Source organism: Phaenicophaeus curvirostris, chromosome 7 (assembly GCF_032191515.1).
Source record: "Phaenicophaeus curvirostris isolate KB17595 chromosome 7, BPBGC_Pcur_1.0, whole genome shotgun sequence".
NCBI classification, from domain to species: Eukaryota; Metazoa; Chordata; class Aves; order Cuculiformes; family Cuculidae; genus Phaenicophaeus; species Phaenicophaeus curvirostris.
In genome coordinates this window covers 21,011,927-21,030,871 of record NC_091398.1, presented here as the reverse complement: position 1 = coordinate 21,030,871, position 18,945 = coordinate 21,011,927, and the positions used below count along the sequence as shown (strand labels likewise).

The window sequence follows — 18,945 nt, the reverse complement described above, 5'->3', positions numbered from 1 at the left end:
GCGTCTTAAGATTCCTTCTCTTTTTACATTTCTGCTTAGAGATTTCACAAATTCTGCTTTTTTTCCTGTTGCTTGAAGGTTATTATCTTGGCTCTGATTCTTTGTAGTCATCATTTTCCTGCTCTAGACCTTGATGTGGCTTTGTTCTTTGTTTTTATTATGCTCCCCCCCTTTGTTTCTCTTACTGTCTGCTTTTGTAATTTCTTCAGTCTTCCTCTTAGGTAGGATATTTTCTTATTGGTGGACTCCCTCCAATAGAAGAATTTTTTCCTCTCCTTTTGTTTTCTTTGATTTCAGTGCTTTCAAGGGGCTTTTCCTGAAGTGACTTTTTATCAGGTCTTGTGCAACTTATAGTGATTCTGCTTTCCTCAGTATTACTGAAGTAACAATTCCTCTTGATCTTCAGAAGTAAGAAAAAAAAAAATCATGTCACTTCTTCCAGTGCTCATTGTGTATAGATTTAGGGCTCCTCTTAGTGGTAGGATTTTATTAGAGCACAAATTGATCTACTTCAGGTAAATACTAAAATGACTTCTGATACTGCTCTCCCCCAAGAGTTTCGCAGTTGTCTTTTCTTATTTTAAATAGTGCAGAAAGCTGGTTTAGTAAAGAATAAAAATAATAAAAAAGCCTGTTAAGTTTTGCAGTGTAAACAGATGCAAACCCTGAGGGACTAAGAACGCTCTTGTTTCTCTATTTACCCTACCTAATAGTAGAATTTGAGAGAAGATTGTCTTGAGTGTGAGGTAGGTCTCTTCAGGAGGTTTGATTGTTCTAGATAAAGAATTCCATAGTATCTGTTTGGAAACCATGCTTCAAAGCTGGCAGTAGGTTGTCTGGTTCTCCTGGGCATGCAGGGGGACAATACATGGCAGTGTACTGAATGCCTGCACTCAACACTCAGTCACTCTGCTTAGCTGGAGGACTGATGTTAAGCCAGTGCAATTAATTGAACTAGAAAGCTTTGTTTGCTGTGCAAGACAAAGTTAAGCTTAAACCAATGTAAAAACATTAGTGTGTGCACAGAGTTTTGCCTGTTGACTTGAATTGCTTCGATGCAGCGTGTTTAGATAAACTGATTTAACTTTATGTGTACAAATCAATTGCACAATTACAAAGGTAATGGTTTACATGTTAAAGTTAGGAGGCCGTCATGGTTGATTCAGGAAAGCGGAGTATGTCTAGCCCGATATAACCTTGGCCACCACAGCCTAGGCTTCTATTAATAGCAAGGGAATCAAATGTGGAGCCTACTTACGAACCTTATCTACCATCTGCCTGCTCAGATAAAATTTTATGTAGGTGCTGTATACGAATGTTACAGTAACAGTAGTTTGTTTCTGTTGGTTCTTGTTATCTGTGGTCCATGTTCAGGGTTTTTTTTGATTAGATGTATCACAAAAAATACTTCTGATGAACTCTTAGTAAAGTGATCTGCTGTAAAGGAAATCTCTCTGGTTTACCACCTGGAATATCTTTTCATTTTCTTTAGGGTGGCTAAAATAAACCTAGCCATGCTTTGATCTAGGACAGGAGGCTGTGTGTGTTTATTTATTATTTTTTTTTATTAATTAAATCTAGAATTAATTTTTAGAGAGAAAGGTGTTAATTATTTTTTTATTTCTGATGCCTTTTTATAAGTAAGCTGGAATATAGGATAATAGATGGATGCTGATTTGTTTTGGGTACCTTGTGTAGTTCTCATTTGGTTTAGAAAAGTCAGATTTTCACACCCTTGAACCTTTTGATACCCATGCAAATTTCAGTGGTTTTAATGATCACATTAATTGCAGTTGGTCCAATCTACTAGAATGTGGCTTAAACTTTAGCAAATATCCAAGTTTTTAATTTTAACTGCTTGCCAAAGTATTAAAAACCGTAGCTGTGGCATGACTTTATAGGTTTTAAGATCCAGTGCTATGTCAGTAGCTGAAAATAGTCCTAGTCCTCTTCCATATGGTATCTAGCCATGGGCAAATGAAATTTTGCAGCTCCATCAGAGATTATTAATAATGTTGAAGACGGCAACGTCTTCAGTTCTGAAGAATTTATAGTAGACATATGCTCATAGTTCAGCAGGCATGTTTGTCTGCTGGAGGGAAAAACCTGATGCAGTTAGATAGGGGAAATTCAGACTGGAATGTTTTTGGTTGGTAGGTGATCTTGGGTTATAATGAAACTTGATAATTTATAAAATAAGCTTGAAGAAAGCAATATGCCATGTGGTTATAATAAAAGTGTAATGAGTCAGTAATCTGTTACTGATAAATGCCGTCTTATTTCTTTGGCTGTCGTGTTCTGATTCCCTTTTAAGTCTATATATAATAACCTGATATGGTAGAGAGCTTCTACACTTCGGCTGTTTCATTACCCCGTGTCCTGTTTCTGAGCGTGCCTCACTGTGTCTTGACTTATTTGTTAAATTAATCATGTGGGAAGCAGATGTTTTAGTGCTGCATTACAATACAAAGAGAATATCTCCATCAAGGGTTGCGTATCCTGAAAGGCAAAAAGCCAGGTTAAGAATTTCATTAAAGAGGTTTTTGCATTGATATTTGCTGTGTATTTGATGGTAGCTATGGCAACGAATGGCTCCATTGACATAGAATATTGCATTCTCTTATGATTTACATCAAAGGGTCTAAGAAACTTACCACTTTGCACTTGTGACAGTGGGTCATTTCTTTATCAGTAGGCATACCTGAAGTAAATGAAAGCCCTGTAGTTAGAAGAAAGGTAACTGTTGCAGATTAATGTTGCATACTGTGTGTTCAAAAGCACTTTCAGGTACTGACTTCTAAGCATTCTGCAGGCCTGTCTCTTATGATCCATGTCTAACATTCCATTTAGCTCTGTGTCTTAGAGTGTACATCAGTGTAGGCTTTGTGGAGATCCTATCTGAGCTACACACTAGGTCAGACCTCTCTCTTTTTTTTCTTTTTAATTGTATCTCTGTTGGAGAGTGATGCATCGGTTAGGTTTACCAAGACCCTTATGAAAAGGCTGGAAAATTCTCTTAGCCTTCTCTTGCTGACAACAAGTAGGAGAACTATATTTTTAGGTTCTGACCTGCTGATTTTTCTCTTTCTTTAATTTATTTAGAATTGACTCTGTTCTTTTCAGTACATTTAAATGTTTGCACCCAGTAGGTATTATTGAATAGTTAGTTTTAGTTAAATTTAAAGTTTTGGACAATAGATAGCTTGTATTGATGAGCTTGGCTGCTCTGTCCCCATATCCTTCTTTCCCTTCTTTTTCTTACTCAATTCGATATTTTATCTTCTGTCACAGGCACTTTCTTAGAGGAACTCATTTCAGTATGGCCTTGCTGTTTGGGAGCTATGGAAGAATATATTCTATTTCTTTAACTTTCTGTTGCTAAGTAAGAGTAAAGGACCTTTTCTTGACAACAGAAAAGCAGGCTTGCTCTTGAGAAAGCTATTGTTAATGGTTACTTGTATTCTGTGCTCTTTCATAAGGCAAGGTCTGTTGTATCACCTTGTAGCAGTTGTGATCCACTTAAGATCAGAAAAGTCAGATCTGCCTGCAGCTGGGTTCTGGGGCATACAGGTAGTAATTATTTTACTGGCATTAAGGAGATTATGTGGTTATTTCATGGTGGATCTTGCAACAGTGAATCACCTGTTTACCATACACATGGCACATTGCTGCTTAAAGGCTGTCCCTTCCAATGTGATTCTATGAGTAGTATTTTTTTGAGTGTAGACAAGAAGGTTTCAGTTCTCTGGAATTGAGGCTAGGTTTTGTAATGCAGCCTAAAGAAGGAAGGATGCTCTTTTGGACCTTTCTTCAAGAAGCTGCTGAAACAGATGCTTTGTCAACAGGCTGAGACTCTGCACGTTGTCAAGGAGTTTAGCTTCTGCGCATTATGAAACTACATAAAATCATGCAATGTTTTCAGGATTGTTGGGCTGGTACAAATGGCATTCTGTGGGATCTCTATCAACTCTCCTTTAGAAGCCCTTTGGGCTGCCAAGGAGTTCTGGCTGAAGGGACTGAGGACAAGTCTGAGCTGTACTGCCTGTTAGCTTGGTGTGAGAGTTTGAATAAACCTGTGGCTCCTGGTGGGTGCGACTCTTCAGAACAAAGACTGCACTACCTGATCTTCCGGGTATAAGTTACATGAATTCATGCTGGGATTCACACTGACTGCAGCATTTTGTAGAATTGCAGTTACCATGCAGTAAACAATTGATTGCCCCTGCCCTCCTCTCCATCTCCCTCGAGATGTAAAGCTTTCTATTTTGTATTGCTGCTTAGGATCCCACAGTACCATTCTGTAGTTTTCACAGAGCTTCATGGTAGGTCTTATCCTTGGAAAGCAAAAAAAGGTTTCTGATCACTGTGTTGATTATGTCCATCATGATATACAGTCAGCTCACAAACCTGCCAGTCTTGATTTTCTAAGAACGTCTCTAATTAGGACTACATCGGCCTCTAAATTAGCTGCTGCAATGTTTTCCAAATGGTTAAGAGCTAAGTGATAGTTTTGCATTACCGCTTTAGAGCTGTGGCCTGACTAGATGCCATCCATGTACTTCATACATAACTCAGGAATAATGTGCAGTTTACATTAAAGGAGTCAGTAAGATACTCAAGTTTATCAATGTGCATAACTTTAAAATTTAGAAGCCTGAACTTTTGCTGCGTATGTACAGCAAAATGTGCACTGAACAAACTTAAAATAAAGATAGTTCTGCCCCAAAACTTTTGCTGATAAAGGCCAGTATGGTTGGAAGAACGAACAATGCTCAGAAGATTGAGCTTACAAGGTGCAACTGCTGTGTATCTTGCCTTGCCTTAGATTTGGGGTATGACTTGTCTATTGCTTTGTAATATGCCTTGGTACATATTCAATTGAAGAAGAACTGGCGTTTTGGAGGTCTGTGGAAACAGTCTTGTTTAGATTTAGGCTAGTGTTGATTTTAAGTTCCTTTGCTTTGATCCCACTAACTTCTAAAGCTTCTTTTATCCCTTTTGTGAAACTATCTGTCCAGGATTGTAAGTTTGCTATGCTGGAGTGGAGTGTTATTTGTCTGGTATGTATCTGATCTACATGGAGCTGTCAGTGGATCTGTTGCCAGCAGAATAAATGTGATTTTGGGTGTATGTTTGGGGAACACGTTCCTACAGAACTTTTGTCTCTTTAGATCTTTCTTAATGACAATTAATATAGGTTGATTCAGAGTTCAGGCTGTTCTTCCTTATCACTTGCAGAATATCAGGTATTTTACATTTTAAAAAAATCCTGGAAGGGTATCTGACAACTGCAGTTCTGGTAGTAAGCTTTGAAAATCCTGTGATTAATTTTGTTTACGTTGAAGAAATAGAGATAGCTGTTTGGGTATTGAGAGTAACGAGGACTATGTAATGAACCCTTGTTGCCTTCATCAGGTTGCATCTCTCCATTTCTGCACAGCACCTGCAGCCTCTGGTATGAAACTCACGGACACTTACCTTTCCAAGAAAACTACAAATTACATATGTATGCACCTTGTCTGTTGGAGCCCTCATCAAAGTGGTATCTCCAGCTTAAGTTGATAACTTTTCTTAAAATCCGCTTATCTTACTCAAATCCTGAAGAAAGGAAGGTTGCTTTTACATTTGTCTAGCACTATGGAGTTGCTTAGAACTTTGTCAGATGAAGTATTTGGGCCGAAATATTGCATGCCGTATGTCTGACCTGTTTAAATTCTCTTGGAAAAAATTTCTCACCTAGAAAAATATTTCTGTTGACTCTATTTTGAAAACCTGATTTTTGTTCTTTGACTTGCAGATGTACTGTCCATGTGCTTTAAGGTAGATAATAGATGGGACTCTGAAAGCACCTGGGCAGGGAGACTGTATATGGACTGATGGTTTGGGAAGAGTGAGGGCCAAGCAGAGATTATTGATTTGGGCTTGGGCCTACATATTCAGTTTGCTGATCTGCTTGTCTCTCAAACCTGCTTTTGAGGTCAGTTGGGAATTCTGCTTTGCGAATGCTATGTAAGGCTAAGAACTCTGAAAAATCAGATCCTAAAATATAAAATTAAGCATCTGGAGGTAGAATATGCGTTGTATCTTAATTTCTCTATCTTTAGGTCCATATAAAAATAATTAAATGAAATGACACCTTTAGACTTCATGCTGTGGAAATTTTGAATGTAAATATTTTTCTTACGGCATTTTTAATGTTAACCTTCATGAAATGCTTTTTAGAGTTGAGTTTGAAGAGTATTCTCGTCAATCCCTTCTTCAGTACAGTGAAATACTAAATTAACTGCTCATCTGAGAAATACTGTTTCTTTACTCAACTGAAAAAGCTGCAATTCCTGTTGGGCAAAATGGTTAAAGACGGTATTCATCCGTGCAGACTGATGAATTAAGATAATTTTAATAATCCTTATATTGCCATTAGCAGCGTGACTGAGGCCCTTCTAACTTGTAAGAGCTTTGCTTTACAATTAGTGTGATGCTTGAAAAAGTATTTTATGGGTAAGTTGGCTAGCTGTGTTTATGTTGTTGTACAAATATATTTTAAATTGTGTGTAAACTGAGGATTTTCAATCAAACAAGGTAAATGTAAGCTGTACTTAGGTGCAGTTACAGTGCAGTAATTGTATCCCAGAGCATTCTCCCTTTTTATAAAGACAATGTTTTTGCAGCAGAAGATTCTGTTACTCTTTTGAATTACTCTTTCATCTATCAAAATGCTCAAATTCAGCAATTTTGTATCCATTCAAACTTAGTACAGCTCTACTTGGAAATCTGTTCCTTCTCATTCTTACTGTAATGCTAAGGTCTTAGAATTGAAACTGCTAAATCTACTGTTTCTGATAGTTCATGGGTACTTTAGTCTACTAATGAAACTCGTTGTAGTTTTGTCTACTGCACAAGATGTTTATGTCTGAGGACTAACAGAGAATAATAGAAATGCTCTTCTGCAGAGCTGCTTTGCTTTTTGTTTGAAGTGAAGAGCTTGCTTTGCTAAAGGGCACTCAATGTAGCGCTGAGCACCAAGGGAGCTTCTGGTGGGTGACTCACTGCCTCACTTTCTGTTGTTCCTGCAAGGACTGGAATAACTTCTAAGAGTCTAATCTGTGATTTCTAGTCTCCTGACCTGGCCAAACAGCTTTGTCATGGAGGCTTACAGCCTGGGACAATGTCCTTTAAAGGTGTTCTGGCATTTTTCTTCTTGTGAAGCCATTAATATTTCTGCCATGTTTCATTGTCCTTCATTATCAACACTGTTTATTTGGAGCTTTTCTGGTTAGAAGAATTATACTGATATCTTTCCAGTTGGCTTTGCTTCTTGTTGCAGTCCCTCAAACCAGAAATGCAGATATTCAGTTTTGTCTCTGAACTCTTCTGTAGCGTGCAGCTTTCTTAAAGAGCAGAAGAGCTGTCGTTCCTCAGACCTTGGCATCAGTACCACATTAATTCACACTTGGAAGTCTGTTTTACAGGTGGAGAGAATTTAAATAATTTAAGTATTGAAATTTAATTACTAGCATGTGGCGGGGGGAACATGCAAAACTTATTTTGCTGAGCAATGGTTCGTTTCGTCTGAATTTCTTCAGAGTTACCATCATGTTTGGTTACGTACAGTGGATTGACATTAAGCAAAGCTACAATATATCAAAATCGTTTTTCATACAGATAATTTTCTAATCCTGGTTATGCAAGTTATATGTTGTTCTGAATTAACGTTTGTTTTACTGTGAACTGCGAAAGCAGGCAAAAACATTTAAATGCTCTTTATCAGTATGTAAAGAATGAAAAATCGATTCACGAAAAATCAGTTCACAAAAAATCTGAGAGGCAATTGTAGCACTCAAAATATTTTGCATCTTGTATCTGTTTTGTAGATTCAGTGTGCCTAAGAACAGTATTTGCATGCTAGTTTTACAGTGGTGACAAAATGCATGCTCTTTTTAAGTGTGCTGAATTCTTATTTGCAAAACTTACCCATTTTGTTTGAATACTTTATGAAACATTAATGACATTGTCAGTCATGTGATACACAATATGAGATGTATGTAATTAATGTCTTAAATAAAAGCTCATTTTAGACTTGACATTGTTACTGAACTAAAGAATCAAGGATAGGTTTACTTTCTTTGCTTAGGAATTGGTTTCTAGTGACTTTCACTTGGGTCCCAGATTCTTGTCCCTAAAAGCTACTGTTGGAGTCAGGTATTCATAGTGCCGTAGGACTGTAAGGCTTGTGAAAATGGGATGCTGCCTTTTGACAGCTTCGTGATCCAGTGTAAAACAAATTATTTGTAACCATGGGGAGGCAGGGGACAAAACAAGAGAAAAGTAAGGGTAAAAACAGGCCTTTTGTCCATGCATGAACTTAACGTCAGGTTTCTGAAATGCAACTGAAACTTGAGATGCTGTGGGATGTAGTGGAAGGAGGGCTGAGGAAATGTTCAAAAGCTGTAGAGGTGAGGTCTAGCTGCTACTGAAGGCTTTTATCGGCTGCTGTTGTAACTGGGGAAGTTTAAGAATTGTCCTTGGAAGCAGAGGAGTTGCCTTCACAGCAAGCCTTGTGTCTACCTGGTCTGTTAGATGGTCAGGACAGCATCCATCTGCTTTGTTGGGTTTTTGTTCTATGTTTTGCTTCTTGTCAGGTGAACAAGGAAAGAGATGATGGCAGCATGATTCAGGGATTTCAGTGTGATTTCCAAGGAGGCAGGTCTGTGAGTGCTGGTGGATTTAACCTGGCCTAGTGAATTTTTTTAAGTAAATAACTTCTGCTAGCTTAGCTTCTGAGCTGGCTTAACACTGGATCAGTCGAGTGCCAGTGCTGGAAGAAATGAAGGCTGGAGACAGAATTGTGACAGGAATATTCTAGCTCAACTTGAGCAGTTGTGAAACTGTAACCCAAGGAAAAGGACTTATTTTGCCTGAAGCCACTTCTAAAATACGTTTTGGAAATTCATGGCAGAATTATTAAAGATGGAAATAGTAAGAGAGAGTGGAGTGAATCTGCAAAGTCTAAAGTGAAGGTTGCTTAGAAGATGTTGATGTTGCTTATGTTAATAATGGATGGCATTCCTTGCTTGTGTAGATGTCAACCCTGTTCTTCTGAATCTTACAAATAGGGTATCAATGTTGCATAAGAAACTTGAGAAATTATATTTGAAGTCACGTTAACAAGATTGCCTATTAAAGCTCTGTTTTTATTTAATTGAAAGTTACTGTGTTATTCTCTGGTTTAGCTGAAATTAGCATTGTCCTTTTGTAAAAGAAGCAAGTTCAGAGCCAGGAAACTGCATAGCAAACAAACCCGAGAATATACTTTTGAATTGGAGAAAAGAATAAGGAAAAAAGACAGTGGTTTTGCCCCACCCCCTAGACCTGTGTTTTGTTGTGTCCATGTTAGACCTCCTCCAAGTGTTGGATTTCCAATGCTTGATTGGTAGTCTCGGAAGCATTTTGAAATGCAGATTTAGGTAGACAAACCATTCTTTAACTGGTGCTGTGGTAAGGAAGCTCTTTCAGAAGTATAAGGAACTGATTATGGAGTAGCTTTGTCTCCTGTTTGTCCAGTGACTGTGTAACCCCTGGAGAAGTCTGTCGCAGGTGTCTCCTTCTGCCTGTGTAAGGAATTTCAACTTGTTTCTTTCATGGCACAGTTTGGGGTTCTGGCTCTTCTTTGGTTAAATCAGCTGCTGTGTTAACTCTGAAGATCTTCCAAGCCCTTGTCTGACATTTTGATCAATATTTGTAGAATAATTGTTATAGCACCATGTAAAGGCAATGGAGCTGTGAGTAGAACACAGTATTGGTATTTCAGTATTGCTGTTTCAAGATTGGCTTTCTGTAATTCAGCATAAAATGGAGTCTCATGGGTGACTATTACAAACTTGGGCTCAGTAAGATTTCTTCAGCCTGGTTTGTAAATAATGAAATCTGAGCATTGGCTTTCTGCATCATTGTGGCTTTGATTTGTTCTTGTCCTTGAAATTCAGAATGGGCAGTAGCTTTTCCAGAGGTGAGTCACGTCTGTATGGGTGTATTATAGGATCCTTACCATGTATGCATTTCTAGCTGTTAATTAAGAATGGCTACAATAATATATTGATTTCAGACAATACTCTGAAGCCTTTGAACCATAAATATGGAACGTGGCTCATCTTGTAAAATGATACTGGTGTTCCTACTTTTAAGGTTTAGGGCTTGATATAAAGAAGTTGTTCCTCGTTTGGAACTGCTGTAATTCGTGCATGTGACAGTGAAAGGACATTTCCTTACAGTTAATTAAATTTGGGTTCTTCCTTGTTTTTCCAGAACCTGTGTTATTATAGTAATTAAAGCACACTTTGTAAGTCAATAGTGCTTTCTTGGGAGTCTCAAGAGAACACATGATTCATGACCTTTAGCTACAGGATATGTTAAATTTGGGATAATTAATCTGTAGGGTGATTCACAAGTGCTATGGTTGCATAGACTTCTTAGAAATAAAAAGCTCTGCTGCCTGTGGAAGGAGGCCTTCTGCTTAGCAGAAACTGGGATTCAAGGCAACTTTATGTGTGAGTTTTGTAATGGTGGCTTCCTTAGCTTGTGATCATAACCAGCAAAAACATCTTTTGGGTGGTTGCAAAATATATGAGGGGGACCAGTAGAAGATTTTAAAATACAGTGCATAGCCGTTCTTTCCTTGTGAGTCCTTTAAGTCTTTATTTACTTTTGATCTCTCCCTGTAAGGATAATGGTGAAAGGGAAACCAAATACATTTAAGATAATAAATGAGGTCCTGTACTGCAGCATAGATCAGGCCAGATGTGTGATTTATGGCAGTTCTAGTTTCTGTTTGTGGATGAGACAGCAGCGAATGACAAAAGTGAAAAAGGGAATCATGTTTCGTAACTTCTGTGAATGTCATTTGCAAAAGTGAATGACAAAAGTGGAAATCATCCACTTGTGCATTAATTAACAGAAAGTTGCCAGTTATCACTGAACTCTTTCTGTCAGACACTCCCCTCCCACCCATCCTCACCAGGGATGTATAGGCTGTATATAAAAACTGAGAATCATCTGGATAATACTGTCCTTGTTTATCTTAATGAAAAGTGTAACCTCCAATGTGTAAGAGCTGGGCTTGCATCCTCCTTTTTTGTGTTCTCACTTCAGATGCTTGCTTTTTGACTTCTATTTCCTTCTCTTAAAGGTGATACTTTAATTGTCATCAAAGAAGAAAAGCTTATGTTGTAGAAAGTAGCAGGCTTCTGGAAAATATGGCATAGCAAATACAATGAAGACATGAATAAATTTAAAAAACAACTTTCATATTCCAAACAAAGTTGAATCCATTTCTGGATCTTTATGTTGAAAAATTACTGAAATCTAATTAATCGTTCCTGTAAAGTTCACTTTTTTCTGATGTGTTTTTAGACTTTATTCCTTGTTAGCTTCTTTTCAGACATGGATAAATAACTTTTTGATGTTGGTAAATGTCCTCTCTAAAAATAGATAGGGAGCAGGAAAGTATTTAGTGGCTCTTGAGTCAGGCTCATGTTAAGTCAGTGGGAAATCATTCTGTCTGCTCTAATGGTGTTTGGCTCAACCTCATGTCATTGTGCATTAGCCAAGCCTCAACTACCACCATACAGGAATTCTCCAAAGAAGAAATGTTTTCTTTTCTCTGTAAATGAAACAATTTGCCAAACTCTTACAGGGTGCTGCTATCATCCCTTGATCAGTAAACCTTAGCTGATATACACTTGAAATAAATACCGGACCTGCAACCTCTTCTGCTTTTGGAAGTTTTTAATGTCTTTTGACGTTAATGAAATAAAGTTGGTATCTGAATGAGGACTTGAAGAGTCAGGCCAGCCTCTGGCTATTTCTCAGAAAGGAAAGGAACTGTTTGAGTTCAGTACTTTCGGTGAGGTTGTTTAGAAACTGGGAGGTATGTCTTAAAGAAAAATTCAGCGTTCTTCTAATTGTTCAATGGAAGATACTTCTAACATGTATGGGAAGAAACTGGGATGTTAGATACGTAAACTTTGAGAAGGGGAAAAAATTGACACCTGTATTACATGCTGGACTTAGAAAAAAGAATGGGGTTGAACATGTGTGGAAATTAGATTCTGAAATGCCAACCCACCTTTAATAGAAAAATATGTACTCTGAAAAATGGAGAAAGTAATGGTTTTCTTAGTATACATTAACTCTGCTGAGCTGTGCTTGGCTAACATTTTTCTCATCTGTTTTATAGGTTTTGTAAAAGACATCGGATTAAATCGAATTCAAATGTTCCATGTGTCCCGAAAGACTTGTTGATGATGTCAGAATTAGTTCTTCCACAGTTCATCTTTAGTCTTATTCAGCACTTAAGAGAGGGTTATAATGAGCCTGGTATGTTTTAAATTTGCATGTATCTAGCACACTTTACCATGCCGCTATCTCTTGCTTTGCAGTGTGTGAAGGCGCACTACATGAATGCTAACTGTAATTTACATCATTGAATTTTGTGCCTCTTCATCTAATAAAGTAGTTGCCTGGCCAGGCAGTTCTGATTTTTTTTTTTCTCTGCTGAAGAGCTCTTTAAATATATGTTAAGAGTTACTTGGCGTTGTGTTGAGCTCTTCCAGAAAATGAAACCAGGATTGATTTGCAACTTGTATGTATGTATTCTAGAGCATTCTGAATATATTAATTTATTTTGTGATGATCATAGCTGTTTGGCCTTGTGAAGATTTTGGCCAAGTTACATTACATTTAAACCAAAAGTTCTTGCTATGTGTTTTTCAGCTCTTGATCTGCCATCAGAGAAGGACCTTCATAAAATCCTCCAGGTCTTGGAGCCTCATGTTTCCTTTCTAGAAGACTTGACCAAAATGGGAGGGGCAATGCGGTCAGTTCTTACCCAGGTTTTGACTAGCCAACAGTTCTACAAAGATCTTAGTTCTGGTATGTCTGTGTTTTTTCTATTTGTGTAGAATTTAAGGGCATAAGTTTTGTTTATCACTTCAGTTTCTACATGTTTTTGACTTCTCAAAACCCAGAAAAATGCCCTTTTTAAGGATATTTTTTGTTGTTCTTGGAAGGGGGTTTGTCTTCAGGAGTGACTAGAAGCATTCGTTAAGAGTTGTAACAGCAAAACTTATCTTCTGTGTCCCAGATAACCGTATAAAGATACATTGTTTCAAAAGGGTTTTTATAATAAATCCTTTCTCTTTAAAGTGATTTCAACATGACAGGTTCATAGTTCCAAACAAGGCGTAGTGAGCTTAGTTAGTGGAATATGTCTGACTTATTTTGCAATCTGGTCTCACAGAGGTTACTAGAAGAAACCTGAATGGCAAAAGGCCGTTGTCTGTCCTGCACTTCTGTGTAAAGCCTTTTTTCTTTTTTTTCTTTCTTTTCTTCCTCTCTTCTTCCCCCCTGCCCCCTGATTATTTATTCCCTCCTGTGCCAAATCTCACAGTGAATCTGAAAATATCAGGCAGTTACTATTAATCCAAACCGATCTAGTATAAATTACCTCCATCTTATTTTCTTAAAATTAGAAGGTGTCTTTTCTGAGTCCTTTGCATAGGTGTGGAACAAATAGTAATTATTGTAGGTTTGAGTTGCCATAACTGGTTTGGGGAGCACCTAATTGAAGAACAGGCAGTTTCTGGATAGGGAAAGCAAATAAAGGGATTTTTGAGAAAAACAATATATATAAAGAAATGTGCTGCGTTTTATTCAATCCATTTCTTTGTGGAAAATCTTATGTCCTGAGCAGGCCGTGTTACTTTGCTTCATCAAACAGTTGAGACAATCATATCTTTATGACCAGTCTCTGTTAACTGCAGCTCTCAAAACTTGAACTGTGAAAGAAAAATTAAAAATATTAGAAACTATATATGATGTACTACCATTTCTGGATTTTGTTGGTTTATTTTTTTCCTATTGGAAGTCATGGGTCCTTGTCCTTTCTGTCCAAACCCGACTGTTCTGAAGTATCGGAACAAATCTTTTTTCCACTGTGGTGTTAATGGTGGCAGTGCTGGTGAAATAGAAATGAAGTACAAAATTTTAGAAGAAAACAATGTGTCAGAAGCAAAAATCTGAAGAGGTTTCTGGTCTTTTGGATTTCAGTTCATCAGCTGGAAAAACTTTTTAGCTTCTTCATCTCACAGTTGTAGGACCATTTTTTAGATTGCTTGTGTAGAATACTGAGTATATGAACCAAGTAGCTGCTGTTGTACTTTATTGCTGTTTTACGTATGTATTCAAGGTGTTGGAGAGAATGCATGTGCAAAGAAAAGTCATGAAAAGTACCTCATTGCTTTGAAAGGCTCTGGACTTGCATTTCCTGAGGATAAAATTGCGTGTGGTATGCAGGAACAAGGAGCTGGAACCAGCACATTGGCAGTTCAAGGTTTGTGTAGAAAAATATTTTATAAGAAGACTTGATTATTGCTGATTTTTATATAAACTGTTCTTTTAGTTTATTTATTTTTTAAAAAATCTCAATGAAACTTAAGGAATTACTCGTTACCTAGTGCACCACCAAATTATAGGACTAATTTTAATCCAATCAACAAAGTTGAACGTATTAACTTCTTGTTACTAATATACTAAAACATCACTTCCTATTTATAGCATTAGTGGAATTTGAGTAGGCAAGATGAAATTGCTTGTAGTGGAATTTTGTCACTACAACTAAGTTAAGCCACCTATTCTTGCAAAAGTGCTGTGGATTTTTTTTTTTTGATCACTGAAGGCCATGAGAGTGTTTTGCAGTTTCTGAATGAACACATCCCCCTTAACTCAGTACATTGAAGTTCTTCAGTGGAATGTATTTGCAAATTCCTGTTTTTGTATTGCATTGCTTGGAAATATTGTTCCAACTTCTCAGTCCAGTGCTGTGTATCTTTTTAAAGGAAGTTAATGTAGCATTTCATTTCATACTGGCTCATTAAGTACCATAAAATACTCTATTTTCAGTATAATACTTACAAAAGGAATCTGAATGTTTTTTATTTCAAAAGGTTTAGCAGGGGCTACGGCAACATCAGGACAAGGGGATTCTTCAGATGAGGTGAGACTGTTTTTAAAGACTATAATGAACTGCAACAAAATATTAAGTGGAGAGAATGCTTGCAGCCAAATCCCACAAGTCTTAACTCTTCTATCTACCACATCCTCTCCATTTTAATAACTGGAAATATAAAGCAATCAATCTTATGCCTTTGATTTACTAAGGACATCTTGAACAGTTCTTACTTTTGCTAACAGTATTTCGGTTTAGTTTATGTATATAATATAGAAGAAACTTGTGTAGGCAGGTAAAAAGTCACTATCAAGTAAATTTGACTTAATTAAAGCAAACTTAAAGCATGTGGTGCTCTGAATGATGTAAGCAGTTTTTGGCACTTAAGAATCCAGCTGAACTGGTGACAGCAGCAGTGAGAATTTCTCTGTAGATAGATTCACATGTGTAGACTTGACCTTACTTACCAGCCATACTGAGTGGGAGTAAAAAGGAGGGAATCTCCTTTCAGATTGAGCTGTAATAAATAAGTGAAATTTAGTAAGGGAAGTTACATTCTGGTAGAGTTACTTTATTGATTTATTCTCATATTTTTTTCCCTATATTCTGAAACCTGGTTTCAGCTCAGAAGCCTTAGCAACCATTCTGGTAGGGTAGTAAAACAAACTTTAAACAATGTTAATTATCGTTTTTCATAAGATTTCTGCTTACATTGTATTCTATGTGAACAAGTATTGAAGTAAAACCAGTTGTTGTTGTATGTCTAAAACAGTTGTATGACATGTTTGCCTCTGTTATGAGCACAGCAGCATCTGTTAAGCTTTCAGCAGTGCTATTTATAATGTGGCATTTTTTCAAAGTATTGCTTGTTGTTTTTTCACCATCACTTGACAAATAAACAAACCAATGACAAATAAAAAAGCGAGGGACTGCTGACAGTATCAGTTTTAAGGCCCACGAAAGAAGGCAATTCAAGTTAATGTCATTAAACCTGAGTAGTGTTTTCTGACTGAAATGCTCCTTAGAAAAATGATGTTACTAGAGAAATGAAGAAAAGAATTGTCGTGCTTAATGACTTCCCTTCCTCTCCCCTGCGCTGTCCCATAAGTTACAAAGGGCTTTTTTTTTTTTTTTTATGTCTTATTATATTCTCCTGTAGCAGAGTAAAAACTATGTTCTAAGTGAGAAATATGGCAAGAGTACACTTTTAACTGGATTTTCTTCTTCTGGTATTTAAAATGAATCCAGAAAGGTTAATGTTCTTTCTTACCAATTAAGGGTTAAAGATAGTATTGTTTCACAGATCAGAGGCTGGACTGCTAAAGTTACATAGACTACAAGTTAGAGCAGTGCTTCTGCAGGGAACTAAATGGCTTGAAAAGTTTTGCCTAGTTCAGTATTTAGTTTAACTGCTACAACAGCAGATGATAGAAAGCTGAAAATGAATCTGAAGTATGGTTGTATCCTGAGATGTGTTGTGGGTTGTTTTGTTTTGTTGTATCATGGCTCCTGCTCCCTCCCCACCCCCAAGTCCTCCAAAAAACCCCACCCCAGTATAGGTTTACTAGTGCTTTGCTTCTCAGATGGTTTGTGTTCCATTCTGTGGTATTTTGGAGAGAACTCATTATTAGTTTTCTTCCTTTCTGTTTTGCTTTGTGCAAAAGGAGGAAAAAAGGCCTTTCTTAAACCTGTCCTCCTGTTTAAAAAGTTTTAATGTTCCAAAGAATCAAAAAAAATCCAGTCTGTGAATGCTTTTGCTACACTGATGAATAAACCTTTTTTCTGTTGGGTGTCTCTGGCTGCCCTTGTAGTTTATTGAGCACTGAATACCTTGTTACTCAGCTATGTAGTTATTAGGTAGTTATTGACTCCAATTGCCATTTAATGCAGTTGTACAAAAATCTGTGTATCGTATCTAATATTAAATAAAGTTTATTCTGTGGACTTATAACAGATGTGACACATTGCTAAATATTCTATAATGTAAAGTAAATCTACGTAGATCTTTGCTGTTATTCAGGTGTATTTACACAGCATTATTCAGTGGGTAGAAATAAGGTGTTCTACATTTGCTTTCTCATTCACTTGCTCTTTATCCCTGGGCTTGGCAGGTACCGTGTGACCTAGCAATCGCTATTTCAGGGCTGTTAAATCTCCTGCTCTTGAAGTTAAGAGTTAATCCTACCTTACTGAAGCAGTGGAAGTGACTGTCTAACAGTATTGAGGGGAAAAGGGTTCTCAGGAAAGCCTTTCCCATAAGTCATTCAATTTTTCTCTTTTAGTGAAGTCACTTCAAAAGTTGCAATGAAGGCTGTTACATGTTTAAATTTTTCTCATGCTGTAGAAGGGGAAATGCATTTTCTTTGCCAGAGTGGTGGTGGTGTTGGAGGCTGGAATCCAACACTTCAATCACAATTTGTATACCCAAATGCATTATTTTCTGGTTAAGGCCCTTTAGCAACTGAATTAACTGAGGTGGCTGAAGAGATCTTCAGAACTCCGGCTGTCACCTTCCTAGCTACAGGAATTTAGATTACTGTTCTTCAGGGCAGGAGTCTTAAACTGCAGAGTCCTGCAGTTCGTAGTAACATCTCAGAGGGTCTGATTTTTGCTTTAGAGTACCTGGCCCCTCTGGGGAGTGGGCAGTGGCAACATCCTTACAACTGACTGGCTCCTGATTTGAAGTATGAAAGTAGCATGTGGCCACAAAGATTAAGTAGCATGTGTTCAAAAGGACTACAGGACGCGTAAGAGTTCAAATGCATGTCAGAATTCATTTCCAGATGGAAGTACTGGAAAGATAGGAGAATTCAGGCTTTTCATTAACATGATACTTTTTGTTAGTTCTTAGATATAAAATATGAATCATCTTTCTCTGAAGGAAAGGATAGTCACCTTCATGAATATCAGGTTCTTTATCATTGCACTGAAGTTTGGATGTAAAATACAGCATTTACTTAGAGGAGCAGGATATTGATGACGTATTTTTACTGGTAGATGTCTGTATTAATTATCTATCATTTATTAGATCCAGTAGGAATATTTCTTTATTTCCACTGTTTCGTTAGGACTGCTGTTGTAAGTAATGATTACGGCAGGTCAATATAGTCCTGTAATTTCATGTTCTTTTATAACACCCAGCATTAGATTTTGTAAAGTGGTGGTGATGTTTTAATTTACATTGCACTTTGGAATCTTTGCTGTTTTGTTTGCAGAGTGCCTTGAAAGCTTCAGATGACAAGTGCCTGCATAAAGTGATTCCATTATTCTTCAGGGAACAAGCGATTACAATTCAGCAATTAGAATTGGCCTCTTAAAGGTGTCAAAAGTACTTAATTCTTGCATCAAAACTTTACATTGATTAGGAAATGTCTAGCTATTCATGTTGCCAACTTTAATAGCTAGTATGTTACTGATACTTTTTTTTAGGAAACAGAAAACCGCAAACCATACTGATGAATCAGTTTCAGAAATCAAAGCAAGCAACCTTGCAAAATGACTTTAATAAATGAAGATGTTTGAACTTGCAGATGATAATGTTGCCTATAGGGGGAAAAAGGCAATTTAAAAAACTGTGTTTTTTCTAGTGAGTTGCATGGAGTCCATGGTTCCTGTAAACAGTAAAAGTATTTTTCTGGGAAGAGAGCATATTCAGGGCTTTTCTGGTTTTAGCTTCATAGTTAAACGAGAATTTTAAGAGCTTAAAATTCTAAACATACGATTATCGATTTTTTTAAACTCTTCTCCAACCCCAGGAGGACCAGGATGGTAGCCAAGGTGTGGGCAAGCGCAAGAGGGTGAAACTAAGCAGCACCACCAAAGGTATTTATGAAGTACTGATCTCAGTTTATCCTGTTTCTTTTATATCTATCTTTAAAATTATCTAGCACTATTCATTCACCTCCCAGGCACTGTAGTGCTGCACGTGACAGGTATGAAATGTA

The 18,945-nt window shown here is 37.2% G+C and overlaps 1 protein-coding gene across 5 annotated transcripts in view; it reads left to right on the top strand.

The window, feature by feature from the left end:
* The window catches only part of UBR3 (ubiquitin protein ligase E3 component n-recognin 3), a 111,844-nt gene that overhangs the window by 1,707 nt on the left and 91,192 nt on the right, over positions 1-18,945 (top strand). For 4 of the 5 annotated variants that reach the window (XM_069861134.1, XM_069861132.1, XM_069861131.1 and 1 more), the window contains exons 2-6: positions 12,233-12,372; positions 12,769-12,927; positions 14,243-14,386; positions 15,000-15,049; positions 18,757-18,823. In XM_069861134.1, coding sequence (XP_069717235.1) covers positions 12,233-12,372; positions 12,769-12,927; positions 14,243-14,386; positions 15,000-15,049; positions 18,757-18,823 — 560 coding nt within the window. The remainder of the gene's footprint in view (positions 1-12,232; positions 12,373-12,768; positions 12,928-14,242; positions 14,387-14,999; positions 15,050-18,756; positions 18,824-18,945) is intronic. The other variant, XM_069861135.1, reaches the window with a different exon arrangement.